This window comes from Leptopilina heterotoma, unplaced genomic scaffold (genome assembly GCF_015476425.1).
Source record: "Leptopilina heterotoma isolate Lh14 unplaced genomic scaffold, ASM1547642v1 Lhet_114, whole genome shotgun sequence".
Lineage (NCBI taxonomy): Eukaryota > Metazoa > Arthropoda > Insecta > Hymenoptera > Figitidae > Leptopilina > Leptopilina heterotoma.
This window is the reverse complement of record NW_025110833.1, coordinates 501,007-520,079: the sequence shown is the minus strand read 5'-3', so window position 1 is coordinate 520,079 and position 19,073 is coordinate 501,007. Positions and strand designations below refer to the sequence as shown.

General features: G+C 24.1%; 1 protein-coding gene and 1 long non-coding RNA gene across 2 annotated transcripts in view; one reads left to right on the top strand and one right to left on the bottom strand.

The window, feature by feature from the left end:
• The window catches only part of LOC122506433, a 229,749-nt gene that overhangs the window by 127,612 nt on the left and 83,064 nt on the right, over window positions 1-19,073 (bottom strand). The gene's annotated exons all lie outside the window — the stretch shown is intronic.
• Window positions 1-19,073, top strand: part of LOC122506402 (discoidin domain-containing receptor tyrosine kinase B-like) — a 165,607-nt gene that overhangs the window by 64,685 nt on the left and 81,849 nt on the right. Inside the window, exon 2 of the mRNA XM_043618549.1 lies at window positions 4,679-4,823. Within this exon, the coding sequence (XP_043474484.1) occupies window positions 4,733-4,823 (91 nt within the window). The 5' untranslated portion in view covers window positions 4,679-4,732. The remainder of the gene's footprint in view (window positions 1-4,678; window positions 4,824-19,073) is intronic.

Sequence of the window (19,073 nt, the reverse complement as noted above, 5' to 3'; positions counted from 1 at the left end):
GTAAAAACATAGTTCTGTCTGACTGAAAGATACTTCTACTACTGAGACTATAATAAAAAATTAACACATTTAGTCTCATTACATCCGCCTTTTACTATACTCTTACTACTGTTAAAATACAAGATTACAATAGAAAATACTTTCTTATTTTTTGCTTTTTTTCTAACTTCTTGTCTTACCTATCGCGGTATTTACTACTGAAAAGTAGCAAAACTTAAATATTGTCTGACCAAAACTGACCTGTACTACTGTTAAAATCCAACATCACAAAAGACAATATTTTCTACTACCAGCTTTTTTCAAATGCCTTGTCTGACTATAAGCAGCATTTACTACTGAAGATTATCAAAAATCCTAATATTGTCTGACCAAAACTGACTCGTACTACTATTAAAATGCAAGCTAACCCGAAAAAATATTTTCCACAACTAAAAATTAATTTTCCTCTTGTCTCTAATCAAAAACCAAGTCATATCTACTCTAAAAATAAAAAATCACAAAAAACAATATTTTCTACCACTAAAAATAAACTCTCCTTCTCGAATAGTCAAAGAAAACGAATCATATCAACATAAAATTCCATCTCACAAAGTAGAGCATACCCACCCGACGTCTCAATTAAAAGAAATTCCTTAGTGTCTATTCGCGTGACCGTAAAAGCCATTTCCGAACGCAGTAAAAAAAAAAAGGAACGTAAAGGGCAGACAAATACTTCTTCGGTCAGACAAATACGATTCTGGTTAGACTAAGAGAGCAAGGTGGGGAGGGTGAAAAAGAGAGGAAATTAGTAGCAAAGCAAACTAGTGAAAGGGTGAGAAAGGGAAAGGGAGTGAGTGAGTGAAAGAGAGAGAGAGAGAGGAGAGAGCTTAGAGGTTCTCTTTGTGTATAAAGGTGTATGAAAGGGGTGTTAGGTTAGGTCTAATTGGGTGGAGACTCGATTACGAGTTACTCCACACAGTCCACACAAAACACTATTTCCCAACGCGACACACGTATACAATTCAAGCTGACTGGTCAAGAAATAAAACTGTGCCAAGAGGCAAACTTTTTTTTTCACCACAAAAAAAAATTTATCTCTCCTACTGTACTTTCCTTTTTTCCCCTCTATTTTCCTTTTTCTTCCACTTTCCCTCTTGGAAAAAATTGTCACAGCAAAAATAAGTTGCTCATCGAAAAAATACATATGTGTGGAATGCTGTCTCTCTCATTCCCCCCCCATCTTTATCTACATTTTTTTCCTCGTTTCCTCTTTCTCTCTCTCTCTCTTTCTTTCTTTTTTCTATCCTTCTTTCTCTCTCTCTCTCTCTGTCTTTTTTTCCCTCTCTCTGTATTTTTCTGACTTTTTCTCTCTCTTTTTCTGTTATTCTGTAAGTAGAGATCTTTAGAAAAGATACGTGACCCAAAGAGATCAGGTCACGATCCAACGTCTAAAATTTAACCCTGAGGGCTTTACCACCTCTGAGTTAAAGCGCAACGCGCGCGCACGTCCCAAGGCTTCGTTCCTTTGCCATCTCACGTCCCTTGACACAGAAATTAACCTCAATTTCATTACCAACTCGAAAAAATATAAAAAAAAAAAAGAAAACGAATGACAATTTCCAAGTCGTCTGGATCTTAAATTAACTCTTGAAAATTATGCAAGACGTCACTATATTTAGTGCGAGAAGAAAAAAAATTTTTTTAAGACTTCAATTTCGTGCCAAAAAATTTTTTTTTTTTATAAAGACATTACTGGATTCTATGACAAATGTAATTTACTACTGCCATCGCATGGAAATGGTAGAAATTTATTTTTGAATTTAGTCCAAGGAAATATTAAAGTAATTCTAATAAAAGGATTTTTAGAAATAAATGAAATCATTTCGAGAAAATTAGAGGTAAATGGAAAGAAAAGTTTCTTGGGGAAAAGAAAATATATATTTTTTGGTTATTATGGAAAGAATATTTAGAAAATAATTTCCATTTTTAAAATTCGTATTTGTTTCTGGAAATTGGTTTTGAATTAGTAGTGAGAAAAATAATTTTCTTAAGTCAGAAGTAGAAAAATAGAAATCAATTATAATCAGACGGAGACTATAATACAATTAATATTTTAATAAATAAATTCATTATTATAAAAATGCAATAAATAAATAATAACAGTATAATAAATACATTAGTCTTTAACAGTAATTTTAGTCAGTCAGAAAAAAAATTAAAACCCAAAGTAAATCAAAATTCAAAAGACGAATAAAATTAAAAGTCAAAGTCAAAGGCAAATCAAAGTTAAAAATTGAAAATCAAAGTCAAAACCAAATTGGATTTTATAAAGTGCAAAGTAAACTCAAATTGAACGACAAATTGAGAGTCAAAAACGAAATTAAAACTCAAAATAAATTTTAAATCGAAAGAACATTAAAAAACAAATAAAATAAAAAAAAGTCAATGGCGAAAATCGTGACTAAAATTGAAAGTCAAAATAAAAATCAAATTTAAAAATAGAAGCAAAGAACAAAATTGAAATCAAATTCAAGATTGTGTAGTATTGAACGTTAAAAATCAAATAGAACTAAAAATGAAAATAAAAAAACGCCAATTGCGCCCCGGGGGAAAAAAGATTTCTCTTTAAAAACAGATTTTTTAAAGTAACTGAAAATATAGGTATGTATTTGTAAAGTGAAAATATTTTGCCAAGAAACTATTTCCTTCGGAAAACAACAATTTACACAATATAACTTGAGAAAATTTTTCTTCATGAATTCCAAAGTAGTAAAAATTTACAATAATAGTGGCACACATACCAAGAAATAGAAAAATGTTTCTTAAAAAACTTTCTTTTTACGTCTTTTCAAAACTATTAAGAAACTTTCAAAATTTAAGAGAAAGAAAAGTTTATAGAAAAAAAGAATATAAATAAGTAGAAATAAAGTAAAAATATAATAAGTAAAATAATAAACTAATAATATTAAAACAATAAATTATGAATTAATTATTAATAAATTATAACAAATAATAAATAACAATAATATAATAATTAAAAATAAAACTCTATAATAATTATAATAATTAATAGTTAATAATTAATAATTAAATTCGCTATAAATAATTATAATTTATTTCTCAAATAATCAAGTAATGAAGTATATATAATTTTTAGAAAAAAGGTCGACAAAAAAACTAATAAATTAAAATTAGTCTTTAAATTTGTAGCGTATAAAAAACTACAATTTCATTCTTCAATAATTTAATATTAGTTTCAATAATTAAATACTGAAAAAATGTGTTCGATAATAATTAACGATTTCTATCAAAATCTAATTATATAATAATAATAATTGGCATATTCTGTCGATATTTGTCCATAGTCAAATTAGTTCTTTTATATCCAATTGCTTTTTACATATACTTTAAATAGTCTTATAAGTAAAAACGTGTCCACTTTTAAAATATTTATTTAAACCCCTTTTTTGTTTAAAATTCAATTCGTTAAAAATTTAATTTGTGAAAGTTTAATTCGTTAAAAATTTAATTTAATTATAATTTATTAATTCGTTAAAAATACAATTCTTTAAAAAAGTACATAAGTAAAAAATTTAATTTATTAGAAATTTAATTCGTTAAAAATTTAATTTGTTAAAAGTTTAATTTGTTAAAAATATTTTTATTAAAAAATCTAGTTTACTATTTAATAATATAGTTGAACGAAACAATAATTTTGAAAAAAATTTTCTACATATTTTAAAAAATTATTTAACAAAAACTCGGAAAACATTTTTAATATTTAACTTGTTACTTAATTAAAATTAAATTTTTATTCACTACCTATTCGCTTTTAAATTTTTATTTAAAATAATATTTTCGATTCCATTGACACTATTAAATTTTTTATTTAATTTTATGAACATTTTGAAGAATATGTCACATTTTAAATCGATTTAAAATAAAAATTAAAAAATCTTATAAAAAATTACTCTTGTCAACCCTATATAAAATGAATTGTACTAATTATTTATTAACTAATAAATTATTTTTATTTAAAATTCGAATTTCAAAATTACTTTCGTTTATAATTCAAATTTGTAAATTATTTTCATTTATAATTTTAATTTTTAAATTCTAATTTAAAATTATATTAATTCAAAAGTCAAAAATTCCAATTTATAAACTATTTTAATTTATAGTTTTAATTTAAAAATTATAATTTAAATATATATTAATTCCAAATTCAAAAATTTCGATTCATAGACTATTTTAATTTATAATTTTAATTTAAAAATTAAATATGATATACTATAATAAAGGATTAAAATTCTAATTAATAATAAAAAACAATAACTAAATTTCTTAGAAAAACTAAATTATCAAAAAAGAGTAATAATAAAAAAATAGTTTTTTTTCAAATAATGATTTTATGAAAATTACTTCTTACTATCCCCTTAAGACGAGTATTTTTCAAAGAGTAATTACTTCATACCACGAAAAATGACGAGCAAAAGGTAAAGAGGTGCACTTTCCCTACAAAACTCTTCACTCGAAGTCATTAATCTCTCGACAGATATAAACTTTACCCTCTCTCTTCACCCCTTTTCACTTTACTACACTCTTTCATCTTGTACTCAGCAACAGATGCACGATTAGTTATAAAATATAATCTATTTTTCTCATAATTTTTTTGTCTTCCTTTGCTTTTTGTTTACAGTTATTGGCCTTATGATCTCCTGAAGACATTTCTTTTTTTTTGGTGCAGCAGAACATGAAGACTGATCGCCTCTCAACATTGCCCTGGATCTATATTCTGCTGACACTTCTGGGCTCTATTTTTCATGTCGAAACATTCGATATTAGTAAGTTTAACAAATTTTCTTAACTATTTTTAATTCTTCTTTTATTATCAGAAATATTTTGTTAAATTCGAAAACAACATTTTGATAATTAACTCATAATATTAAAATGTTAATAAATTTCTTTATTTTAATGGTTAATAGGTAATAAAAGTTCCTACAATTAGAGAATTTTATTTTCTCTGTAAAATAGAAAGGGAAATATTCTAATGAAATTATTTTTGTCCCCAATCTTTTCGTGTTTGAAGAATTCTATCATACCCACACTTACTTATTTTCCACTTCATGTTTGAATAATAAAAAAAGGAAAAAGGCAATGTTCGTGAATCTATAACACGAATACATTACAGGTCAAGTGATGAAATGCTAATGAGTAAATATGGCTTTCTTTTTTTCTCTCTATAGTTGAAATCTGCAATTAGTGACAAAAGCTTTGAAAAGTATATTACTATTAATTGCACCTGAATCCATTATATGAAAGTGATCAACCTTATCAATATATTACATCAATGTGTGTTGCTTTTGTCAAACACTTTTCCATTTTTTTTCACATCAATCCTCGTGACAACTTTCTTTTTTTTTTCTTTATAATAGAGGGAGAAGTAAAAATCCCTTTGTAGAATTTCTTTTTGATATTGGAATGAACACATTATTCATTTGTTGAAACTCAATAATCATGAATTAAATTAAAAAAGAAAAAACTAAAGCATCGAGAAAAAAAGACAAAAAAATGAAAAGAGAAAAAACAAAATATCAAACAATGGAAATGACAAAAGAAAAAAAGGAAATAAAATAGAAAAGATAAAATACTAAAAGAAGAAAAAAATGCAAAAGAAAAATACAAGAAAGAAGAAAACAATATAAAAGAAAATTTACGAAAAAAGAAACAAAAATAGAAATAAAAACAATCGAGAATACAAAAACAAGAAAAGTGAAAAAATGAAAACACAACAAAAATTATAAAAGATTGAAAGAAAATAAATAAAAATACAAAAGAGTAAATTTAAAAGAAATTAAAATACATAAGGAAATTAAAGAAAAAAGAAATTAAAATTGGAAAAGAAAAAAGAAAACTATGAAAAAGTAGAAAAAATACAAAAGAAAATTCAAGAAAAAAGAAATAAAAACTAAAATGAAGAAAACCAAAATTACAAAAACAAAAAAAACAGAAAAAGTAGAAAACTCAAAAGAAAACTCAAAATAGAAAAAAAGAAATTAAAACATAAGTAAAGAGAAAATACAAACATTAATTTAAAAAAGCAAAAATAGAAATGCAAAAAAGAAAAAGAAGGATAAACAAAAGTCAAAAAATACAACAACAAAAAATAGTAAAATAGAAATGAGAAACGATAAATAAAATTAGAAAAGAAAAAAGAAAGGACAATAATAGAAACAAAAGAAAATAAATAAACGAAAAAAAATAAAAACACAAAAGAAGAAAAAGAACAATAATTGTATAATTTTCCAGAATTTTAATTGTAATAAGGAAAAAATTATAAGAAAAAAGAAAATTCAACATACAATAAAAAGTGAAAAAATGTAAACACAAAAGAAAAAAAATTATAAAAGATTAAAAGAAAATAAATAAAAAAAGTAAATTTAAAAGAAATACGAACATACATAAGGAAATTAAAGAAAAAAGAAATGAAAATTGGAAAAGGAAAAAGAAAACTATGAAAAAGTTGAAAAAGTACAAAAGAAAATTCAAGAAAAAATAAATAAAAACTAAAATGAAGAAAACCAAAATTACAAAAACAAAAAATAGAAAAAGTAGAAAACTCTAAAGAAAAAAAAAAATGCAAAAGAAAAGAGAAAATTGAAGAAAATAAAAAAAAAGGAAAATACAAAGAATAAGAAAAAACTGTAAAAAATAAGAAAAAAGAAACGAAAATTGAAATAAAAAATACCAAAAATACAAAATAAAGAAGAAAATAAAAAAAAATAAAAAAAGTATTATAGAAAATAAAATAGAAAAACAGAATATATATAAAAAAATGAAAAATACATAAGAAATAAGTAAATACAATTGAAAAAAGAAAATTCAACATAAGAAAAGAAAAAGTTAAAAAAAATAAAAAAACTTTTAAAAGATAAAAGAATAATAAAAAGGAAATAAGAAAACAAAAATAAAGAAAAGATTAGAAATTAAAAAATAAAGTACAATAGAAAAAAATAAATAAAACAGAAGTAAAGAGAAAAAACAAAAAAAAATTTAAAAAAGCAAAAATAGAAATGCAAAAAAGAAAAAAAAAGTCAAAAAAAACACAACAACAAAAAATAGTGAAATAGAAAATACAAATGAAAAAATAGAAATTAGAAACGATAAATAAAATTAGAAAAGAAAAAAGAAAGTACAATAGAAAAAAAAGAAAATAAATAAACGAAAAAAATAAAGACACAAAGAAGAAAAAAAACAATAATTGTATAATTTCCCAGAATTTTAATTGTAATAAAAAAAAGGAGGGGCTCATTTAAAAAAGTGACTTTTCCCTGCTTTGTAGATTGTTACCAGTAGCCCAATTAATGCCAGAGTAAAACGAGCGAAGCGTAAAGTCTAGCACCAGAAGGCTCGTCGTTGTCGTTGCAAAAAAAAAAAAAAAAATTGAAAAATATTGTGGGGTAAAATTGAAAACTGTGAATCATTTCTTTTTAACAAGAGAAATCAATATCGTTGCCGAGGCTATGATGGAAAAACTAGGTCAGTGCGAGACAAAAATTTATTCCACCTAATTTGCTATATAAATTGAACGTGAATATATATATTTTTTTTTCTTCCTTCGTTTTTTTTGTGCACAATACCCGAACGTATTTCATAGCGACAAATACACTGACGGATCGTAGCTTTTCATTTTTTTTTTCAACTAATAAATACCATTTCCCCTGTTAAATGAAGTGTTAAAAAAATACATGTCCTCACATAATGTCAAAATTAATTCTCCCTGTTGGTGTGTGTGTGTGTTGAATTCTATTTGGTTGAAATTTATTTATCGCTAAATTAATTTGTCCCATTGTTTATTTTCAACACTAAAATAACAGACAATTAAATAAAAGTCATTTTATTCGTAAATAAATTTTTTAACACGTTTTTTTGTGATTTATATTTAAAGTTCAAAATACTATAAATAAATTTGCGAACACTGTTTATAAATATTTATACAAAAATATTTATTCAATTACAGAAATATTGGATTTATTAAAATATATTATTAACAATTATCAACAAGAGAAATAAAAAGAATTTATAAAAGCAAATTGTTTTCAATTTTCGAATTTATTCACAAATAAAATTCAATATAGATTGTATAAAAGTAATATTTCATTATTATTTAAAAGAAATATTTATTGTGATTGTACATACGAAAAATGAAAAACAATTTTTTAACTAAATTATTTTGACTTCAATTTAATTAAAACATTCTTTTCCTCTCCCCCGTTTTCATATATTGAAAAATCAATAATTACATTTTTTTGAAAATAATAAATAAATATTTAATAAAAAAAATTCCAATTACTTTACTGGAAAAATGTGCGGTTAAATAATCATTGAAAAATTCGATTCAATCAAATCTCTCTTTCTCCCTTTTCCGATTTTTATTATGTACTTTGTTTACTTATATCAATTTTATGAAAAATTTATCTCTCTTTTTAATGAAATTAATTAATTTAATTTTAATTTATAAATTAAATTTGTCATCAGTAGTAGATACCAAGATTAAAAAGACAAAGACAAATTTTTGGTTTATTTTTTTTCTTGATATATAAGAAATTAAAAATTTACAAATTATCAATATTTTTATACAAAATAATAGAAATGTTATGAAAAATAAAAACTCTCTAAATTTCAATTATTAAAAATGTTTATTAATTTAAGTTAGTGACTGACTTCTTGATTTTTAATTAATGAATTGTACTAAAAAATTATTCGAAATTACTATATATTAGTAAAATTAGTAAAAATTGGAAGAAATTACTATTTATTAGTAATAATTAAAAAAAATTAGCAGAAATTACTATTTATTAGTAAAAAAGTAAAAATTAAAAGCAGTTACTATTTATTAGTAAAATTAGTAAAAATTAGCTGAAATTACTATTCATTAGTAAAATAAGTAAAAATTAGTAGCAATTACTATTTATTATTAAAATTAGTAAAAATTACTATTTATTAGTAAAATTTACGAAATCAAAAGAAAGAGTCAGTCACTAATTCAAATTAATAAACATTTTTACTAATTCAAATTTGAAGAGTAATATTTAAATAACCACAAACATTATTTTATACATTAGTCTGATTTTTCGTAAAATTTTAGCCAATATTCATCTCTTTTTCCGTTAATTATTAAATATCAGTGGAAAAAACCTTTTTTTAAATTTTTCATTCAGGAATGTTGACAGTTAAATATTTAACGATGAAAACAGTTTTTTCCTCTTTGTACTTTTATGTATATAATTAAAAGTTTACCCTCCAAATATTTGCTAATTATGATTAATTTTCAATCAAAAATTTTGCTCCAAAATTTGTTTGTTTAAATTAAAAAGAAAATAATTTTTAAATGAAAGGAAATAAAAATATTGAATATACTTTTAATTATATTTTTAAATCACGTATTTACTTGAAATTTGAATAGAAAGTCGATTAACATTTAATGAGAAATAAATTATAATGAGAAAAAAAATTAACTCTTCTTTTAAGAATATTGAAATTTATTTAAACATATACAAAAGAAGAATAAAAGGGGAGCAAATTTAGTTGAGAGCTTTCGATAAAAAAGACAATAGTCCCCCTTCGGTTAGTAGATTGTTTATCGATTAAACAAGCGCACTACTCTAGGTTAACGCTTTCTTTAACCCTTTAAGAACTCATGTTATTTAAGTGTTTCCCATTCAATCTTTTCATTTCTCGAAAATTACAAATTTTATTTATAAATATTATATTTTCATATTATTTTCAATTATGTAATATTTTTCAATAATAATTTTATTTCTTTGTTTATTTCTATACTCTCTAGAATTGAATTAGTAAAAATGTTTACTAACTTGAATTAGTGATTGACTTTTTGCTTTTGAATTAGTAAATTTTACTAACAGTCATGCTTACTAATTTATTAGTAAGCATAGTAAATTTGACCAACAGTCATGTTTACTAATTTTTTAGTAAATTTTACTAATAGTCATGTTTACTAATTTATTAGTAAATTTGACCAACAATCATGTTTACTAATTTTTTATTAAATTTTACTAATAGTCATGTTTACTAATTTATTAGTAAATTTTACTAACAAACATGTTTACTAATTTATTAGTAAATTTTACTAATAAATAGTATTCTCTAGTAATTTATTTGTAAATTTTACTAATGAATAGTCATTTTTACTAAGTTATTAGTAGAATTTACTTATTCAAATTACAGAGTAGATTTATGTGAATAAATTTATGTAATTATGTAAATACAAAAGTTATTACGTAAACATTTATATAAATTATAAGCATCATATAATTGAAATAGAAATATTACATTCAATTCTACTTTACATTTATCTAATAAAAAAATTTAAAAAATGTTTCGTCTATTTTCAAATTTTTCAATATTCATCTTCATAAATTAATATAATTGTAATAATTGAATATAAATAAACAATGTACAGGTTGAATTTCTGGTTACTTTAATTTCTCCACTCTATAATACTACTAAATTGATATCTTCGCCTGAGGCAAGTTAAATTGCATTGTGAATTTCTCCAACATTGTTTCCGTTTCCGTCTCAAAATGAAGGGCTTGTTGAAACATAAGGATAGAAAATTAAACTAATTTCATGTTCCGATTTATATTTTACTTTGTCAAAAAAAAAAAAAAAGAAAAGGGAGAAAAATCAGAAATGTAATCATGAGAAATATGTTCTCGTTCTCAGTGTAGAATATATGGTAATTAAAAAGTATAACTAAATTATTAAAAAAACAAAGTTGATTCTTTACTTTTCGGAAAATTTCCACGCACTAAATTCGTAAAAGAGAATTTAAACTCCTTCCAACAGTTTGAAAATTACAAGTTTAAAGTTTAGACAGATGGATTTTTTTTCTGTTTTTCGTATAATTAAATGTAACAGAATGTTTTAGTTATTAAAGTAGTTGAGGTAAATTACAAACGAAAAATATTCTTTTTCGAAATGCTTTACTCGCTCTAAATTCAAATTAGTAAAAATGTTTACTAATTTCAATTAGTGACTGAATTTTTGCTTTTGAATTAGTATAAATTACTATTAATTAGTATTACTATTACTTATTAATAGTAATTATAATTATAGTAATTAAATAATAATTAATGGAACTAATTACTAATAAATTAGTAGAAATGACTATTTATTAGTAAAATTTTTTTCAATCGAAAATAAAAAAAATGTTTGTCATTTCAGTAGTAAAAACACCAAATGTTTAAGTAGTCAAAATTAGTTATAGTCAGACGGAAGCATTAATATTGGTATAAATTAAGAAATAAGTAGTAAAAAGTAATTTTAGTCAGACATAGGTGTTTACACTTGTCTTTTTGTCATTTAAATTTAAGTAGTAAAAAAAGATTTCTTTGAATATATAAGTAGTAAAAATCAATTACAGTCAGATAAGAACTTTACTGCCAGTAAAAATAAAGTTTGGTCAGCCATTTAAGCAAACTTTAAGTAAAAAATTATAATCTGAAAAAGAATTTTTATATTTTCTGTAACAATAATTCTTGTCCTTATGAACTTTGTCACTTAACTTTCTTAAAATTAAAATTTAAAAACAAATGTGAAAAATACGTCAAAAGGGCAAAAGTAAAGGGAAAAAAAACTGTTTAACGTTCGTCTGGGATTTTTTTCAAGAATGGTCGTTGAAGAGTTAAAATGTGTCTCGTTAACTGAGTGAATGTGTTCCATCGTGTCAAAAAGCAAAAAAGAAAACAAAACAAAAAAAAAAGTCATCTTGTGTGAAAAGATTGCTATCCTTGAATTTTTCAGTGTGAGCTGCTCAACTATAGTTTTTGTTTTAGCTTGCAACTCACAAGATGAGGGCGCCATCAGTCTCGAGTAATGACTCAAGGGATCAATTATTTTGAATCTAATGCGACAGGATAAATCGCATCCTGAGTAAAGAAGCTTTCTTCCGCTTCCGCTACGCTTCACAGAGAAACACGAGTCTTCTTAAAGTTAAGACGACCCTGCAACGCTCCTCTAATTATTCGATTAATCACGTTTGCTCTTCGAGAGAAAAAGAGAGAGACAGAGATTTCTCTCCTTATTTTTCCCTTTTTTTTGTCTTTCTCGAAGAGTAAACTCTCTCCCCCTCTTTCTCCTTCTCCCTTACTCGAAAGGTAATTTCTCTCTCTCTCTCTCTCTCCCTTCTTCGAATAATAATTTTTCTCTCTTTTCCCTTTCTCGAAGAGTAATTTTTATCTCCCTCTCTTTTCCTCCATCGAGGAAAAAAAATGTAAACGCAATAGAGAGAGAGAGAAAGTCGATGGCCAGCGTAACAGAGAGTTGAGGTTGAAATACTGCGACGATTGTAATCGTCGAACAAAAAGAAAAAATTAAACAAAAAAAAAGTAAAAGAAAACGAGAGAAAGAGTAAAGGCAAATTGAGAGAAAAGTCAAGTGGTATCGATTTTTCCTCACGAACCCACTTCTGGCAAGTGGAATGTGATTTTCATTGAGGCAGTTTGTTTCAAAGAGTTGCAACTGTAACCCCTGTATTTACATTTAAGTGGACTTCAAATAATTTATGAAATTTTTTCCTTCCAACTGATAGAAACGAACAAGTACTATTTTTCTTTCCAAGAAGAATAAAAATTCAAAAAAAAAAATTAGTTCACTTATTAGAAATGAAAATCTCCCATAAAATTTTTCCAATTTGTTTAGTTAATAATTTAGTTAATTCAGTAGTAAAAATTCGATTTAGTCAAACAGTTAAGTAGTCAAACCCAGTTATAGTCAGACGACGGCCTCAAAATTTTATATACGTCAAAAAACAAGTAGTAAAAGAGAGTAATAGTCAGACATAGAAATATAAACTTCTCTATTAGTCATTTAAGTAATAAAAATACAGATTAGCCAAGTATTTAAGTAGTAAACGCAAGTTATAGTCAGACGAAAGATTTAGCATTTTTTAGTTAAATAATAAGTAGTAAAAAGTAATTTTAGTCAGACCAAAAAAACACTTTCAATATTTATATTTCTCATGATCCTTCATGTTTAATAATCATTTCCTACCATTTTGAATCTTGCCTACTAGAAATTTGAACAATTCGATTCATTCTTCTAAAAAAAAAGTCATCAAAATAAATAAAGTACTAGGCGCTCAAAAAATAAAAACAGTAATAAAATAAAAAAGAGGGCATTGAAATCAAAATGCAAAGCGAGAACGGAATGAAAAATTGAAAACTTAATCCCCAAACGACTAGGAGGTGGTGGAGGGGGATGAATGTGAGCACACAAGAGTCGTAAAGGTTCGGACAAGCATGGTCGAATAAACGTCCCACCTTGAAAACGATGACCCACGCCCGTAAAGTCCCGACCCGACTGATTCCCGTTCCATTCCAGTTCAGTTCCATGAGGATTATAGCCTTGCCACCTGACGGACTCCCACCGCTTTCCGGTGAGTGAAATTCACTACATATATTGTCTATATATATATATATACTATTTCTTCAATATATATATATATACACACTCGTTTTCTATTCTCCGCGTCCAGGCCTCTCGGCTACAGACTGCATTCTGCATCGCGTCAGCCGCTCACAAACATTGAAACACAGATCTCTCTCTCTCTCCTTCTCTTTCCCTCTCTTGTTCCCTTATTTCAAATAATGCCTCCTCGTTGAAAACAAATCTCATGTTTTTCAAACTCGAGCTCGACAGCAGAAAGTCGCCCTCCAAAACAATATTAGGCTTTATTTGCTGGTCTTGTAACTTTATAAAACGTATTGGAGATTCTTTCTTTCAATATCCGAACAGCGAAGAAAAAATGGAGAGTGAGATGAATAAATCACATTTCGTCGGGTTAGCGCAATATCAGACTTATTCGACAAACAAAGCAAGAACATACTTATTCAGAAAAAAGGCAAGAACATGCTTATTCAAAATATAAAGTAAAAACAAACGAATTCGCAAATTAACCTTTGTAGTCAGATTTTAAATTTTACTTTTGTACAATTGTTTTACGAATAATAACTTTTATTTAGTTCCATTGAGAATAATTTTTTTAATATTTTGTTTTTCTAATATGAAAAGTATTATTGAAATAAAATTATAATATTCTTGATAACTTAAAGTTTGACTAAAAAGGTTAATTTGCGAATTCGTTTGTTTTTACTTTATATTTTGAATAAGCATGTTCTTGCCTTTTTTCTGAATAAGTATGTTCTTGCCTTGTTTATCGAATAAGTATGATATTGCGCTAACCCGACGATTTTATCACGACATGATACAACATAGAAATTCAGGGTTGCCACGCTTTTGCTCATTTCAAATTCCCTGACTTTTCCAGGTTAAAAAATGTAACTTTTCCAGGTTTTTAAAACTACATTTGATGACAATAAAAATTTAATTTTGTTTTTCCCTGACTTTCCCTTGAATTCCAGACAAAATTCTTACTTTTTCTTCACTCTAAAGAATATTTTGATTGAGTTTAAAAATTATTACTCAGAAAAAGAATATTGTTACTGTAACTTCAAAAAATTTATTTTTATCATTTCAATTCAATTATTTTCAACTAAAACTCTTCTTTAAATTAATTATTTTTAATAGTTTTTGAAAAATTTCTTTGAAAATACAGTACCGTCCAAAATTGTCAGTCCACCCATTTTTAAAGGAATGAAAAAAATTTGTTAACATAAAATTCATGAAAACTAAATTTTTTTTTTGTTTATATTTTAAAAGACGATCAAATTTTGAAGAGAATAAGACCTTACAGAAGTCATTTGGCCAAAATTTGTAGAAGATATTCTTAAAAATCGTCATTTTCAATGTTTCACAAAAATTTGAATAACTTCTAAAATAATGAACGCTTTTTAATAATCTTAGGCTTATTTTAAAGGTCATTTTCTACGGAATAAGAATTACTTATAGGCATTAACCTGTAATTTTTTACTTGGAATAAGCATGCCGTCAAAGTTGGACAAAAAAATTCAAAAAATTTGAAACAATATTATTAAAAGAAAAATAATTTTTGAAATTCAAACATATTTTTTTATTAAATTTTCTTGAAGAATCTACACCATATCATGTTTTATATATGTTCTAGAATAGTTTTTAGTACAAAAAATTTATTTCAAATTTTTCTAATTTTTTTGTCTAACTTTGACGTCATGCTTATTCCAAGAAAAAAATTACAGGTTAATGCCTATAAGTAATTCTTATTCTGTAGAAAATGACCTTTAAAATAAGCCTAAGATTATTAAAAAGCGTTCATTATTTTAGAAGTTATTCAAATTTTTGTAAAACATTGAAAATGACGATTTTTTAAGAATATCTTGAAAAAATATTTGCCAAATGACTTCTGTGAGGTCTTATTCTTTTCAAAATTTTATCGTCTTTCAAAATATAAACCAAAAAAAATTTGAGTTTTCATAAATTTTATGTTAAAAAATTTTTTTCATTTCTTCAAAAATGGGTGGACTGACAATTTTGGCCGGTACTGTATATCTTTCAAATATATATTAGAAAATAAAAACTTCAAATAATTTCAAAAGTTCCATTAAACTTTTTTAAAAAAATTCAGGGTGTCCAGCGATTCTTTAAAAAAAATTCAAGGACTTTTTAAGGTTTTCAAGGCCCAATAGTATATTACGATACTAGGCCAGAAAGTTGGATTTCCTGGCCGGCGTGATATATAAGGCCGAGGCTTTATATATCACGCTCGCTAGGGTATCCAAATTTCTGGCCGTGTGTTGTATACAATTTTTCTGTATCCCCAGCCGAAAGTACGTTAAATAATTATTGTTTGAATAAAAAATAGCTCAATAAGTTGCCCGCCTGACTTTTGCAAAGTCGAGGCGAAGCCGAGACTTAGCTGGTCGGGGCGGGCATGAAAAAAAAATTATAAGTAAAAAATAATTGGAAGTAAAATTTAAAAAATAGTAAACAAGAAATTTTCTTTTACAAATAAATATTTAATAATATACAAAATATAATAATAATAAATAAAAGAAAATAAGAAATTTCATGCATTATTTTGATGACTGTCAGTTGTTTTCAAAACGTGAGCTCTGTAAGTAACGTGTCTGTGTGGTTGCTATGCTAACATGTACGTGTGTTGAAATTCTTGTAACCAATCAGAGCGCTCGTTGGGTCTGTCGAGCCGGCCACAAAAGTCGCTATTCCCGGAGCCAAATCAGACCGGGAAGACAGTACTTTCGGCAAAGGGATACAGAAAAATAATTTTTTTTAATGTCCATTTTTAGGGTACTAATTTTCAAAAAATATGTTATTTATAAACGAGTATAATAGTGCATTTCAAGTAAATTTTTACTTACTGTCTAAATTTGAATTAGTAAAAATGATTACTAATTGATTTTGTGACTGATGTTTTGGTTTTGAATTAGTAAATTTTACTAATAAATAATTATTTCTACTAATTTTTTTAATGAAATTTACTAATTAAAAAGCAAAAAGTCAGTCGATAATTGAAATTAGCAAAAATTTTTACTAATTTAAATTTAGAGATTTAAATACAATTTATTGATAAAATATTAGAAATATACACAGAAAATAAAAAGTGTTATTTTAACACCGAATTTGGTGTTAAAATAACACGCAACAAATTTAATCGTTATAGGTGGCGCCACATTCTATGTCGTTTAACATTGGTTAATTTAACACGCAACAAAAATCACACCAACTTTTTTCTAGTGTAAAGAACATCGATTTAAGATACATCAACCAAAATTGTTTTTAAATAATTAAATTCTTTTGAGAATTTCTATTAAAATAATTGATTTACAAATTATTAAATTAAGAAAAATTTTTGAAAATAATTGAAATTTTGCAATGAATTTTATTTAAATTTTCGAAAATAATTGAATTACTGCAAAAATTTTAATGAAAAATTTTAAAATAATTGATTTTTGCGAAAAAAAAAATTATGCAAATTCTATTTTAAATAATTGAATTAATGTAAAATTGTTTTTTAAATAACTGAAAGTTTATGTAGAATTGTTTAAAAACTTTTGTTTGACATGATTTTTATTAAAATATTTGAAAATATTTGAATTCTTGTGAAGAATACTATTATTTACGAAAATAATTGAATTTTGCAATGAATTTTATTAAAAGTCCTCAAAATAATTGAACTTTGTCGAAGATTATTGTTATTTATTTTTAAAGATAATTGAATTGTTGACCACAATTTTTTTAATTTCTTGAAAATAATTGAATTTTTGCAAGAAATTTAATTAATTTTGAAAATAATTGAATTCTTGTGATGAACATTGTTACTTATTAAAATAATTGCATTTTGTAATTAATTTTATTAAAGTTCCTGAATATAATTGAATTTCGGCGAAGAATTTTTATATTAATAAAGATAATTGAAATATTGAAAAGAGTTCAACTTAAAGCATCAAGGAAATAAATCTCATTTTTAAGAATTTTAATTTTTCAAGTTTTTGTCATAAAATTCAAGGTGTTTTCAAGGTTTTCAAGGAGCAAAAAAAATTCAAGTACTTTTGAAGGTTTTTAAGGTTTTCAAGGTAGCTGGACACGCTGAAAATTAAATCTACACAATTTTCAGTTATAAGTATGAAAAATTCAAACTTTCAAAGATTATAATTTGAAAGCTTTTTAAAATTCAATATTATTTCTAAAATTAAAGAAATTAAATTATAAATTAACTGTTAAATTAGTAGAAACAACTATTTATTAGTAAAATCTGCATATTCTAAAGCAAAAAGTCAGTCAGTATAATTCAAATTAAAAACCATTTTCACTAATTTAAATTTAGAGAGTTTAATATTCAATTATTATTGAAAATTTTAACTGAAATCCATATTGAAATCAATTTTTATTAGAAAATTTTACAAAAATTAAATTATTTAAATATAAAAATAAATAATTTACTGAATAATCGAATGTTTCTCAAAATTAAATTCTGATAAAGAATTTTATCAACAAATTTTTAAATAATTAAAATTCTTTTGACAAATTTTAATAAATAATTGAATCTCTGTAAAAAATTTGATTGAATTGAGAAAAGTTTTTGAAAATAATTGAAATTTTGCCGAGAATTTTATTAAATTTTTTGAAAATAATTGAATTCTGAAAAAGAATTTTATTATTTATAAAGATAATTGAAATTTTTACAAGAATTTTTTTAAACTTTTGACTATAATTGAATGTCTTTGATGAATTTTATTACTTTTGAAAATAATTGAATTCTTGAGACGAATTTTAATAATACATTTCTTTTTAAAATAATTGAATTAAATTAAAAATTAAAATTGTATTGTCAATAATAATTAAATGCTAATAAATAAATTATGGAAACGCTTTTTAAAATAATTGAATTTCTTTGATGAATTTTAATAAAATTATTAAGAATAATTACATTTTTCAAGAAATTTCATTAAAATTGTATTCAAAATAATTAAAATTCTGCGATGAGTTTTATTATTTATGAAAATAATTCAAAACCTGTATGGAATTTTATTATTTATGAAAATAATTGAATTCCTGGTAAAAAAATGTTATTCTTTATGAAAATAATAATTGAATTATTGTGAAGAAATATATAAAAAAATTTGTAAATAATAGAATTCCTGTGAAATTTTTATTATTAATTCATTCATTAAAAATTGAAATTTTCTAAAATTTCGAATTAAAACCTTTAAAAGTTCATCTACTTATGAAAATTGTAAACGCAACTCTTTTAAAATTCAATTAATTTTGAAATATTTAAGTAAAATTAGATTTCAAGAATAAGCACTCCCAGAATTCTTCATTGAATATTGAAGTGTGCGAAAATTAGGATAATTGTGAAAAGAAAATTTTTTTAACAAAACTAGACATGTTTTCTAAAAAAGTGCATGGGACAAAACGAACTACTCTCTTTTAACAATAAACGTATATAATAACAAAAAAAATATAATAATTTATTATTTTAGAAAATAGATAATAAGTAGTAAAAGTAATTAAAAATAAGTCAGTAAACAGTAATAAAAAACACAACACACAATAAATAAAAACAAATAACAATAATGTAAAAAATAACTAATAATAGTAAAGGAAAGTAAAAA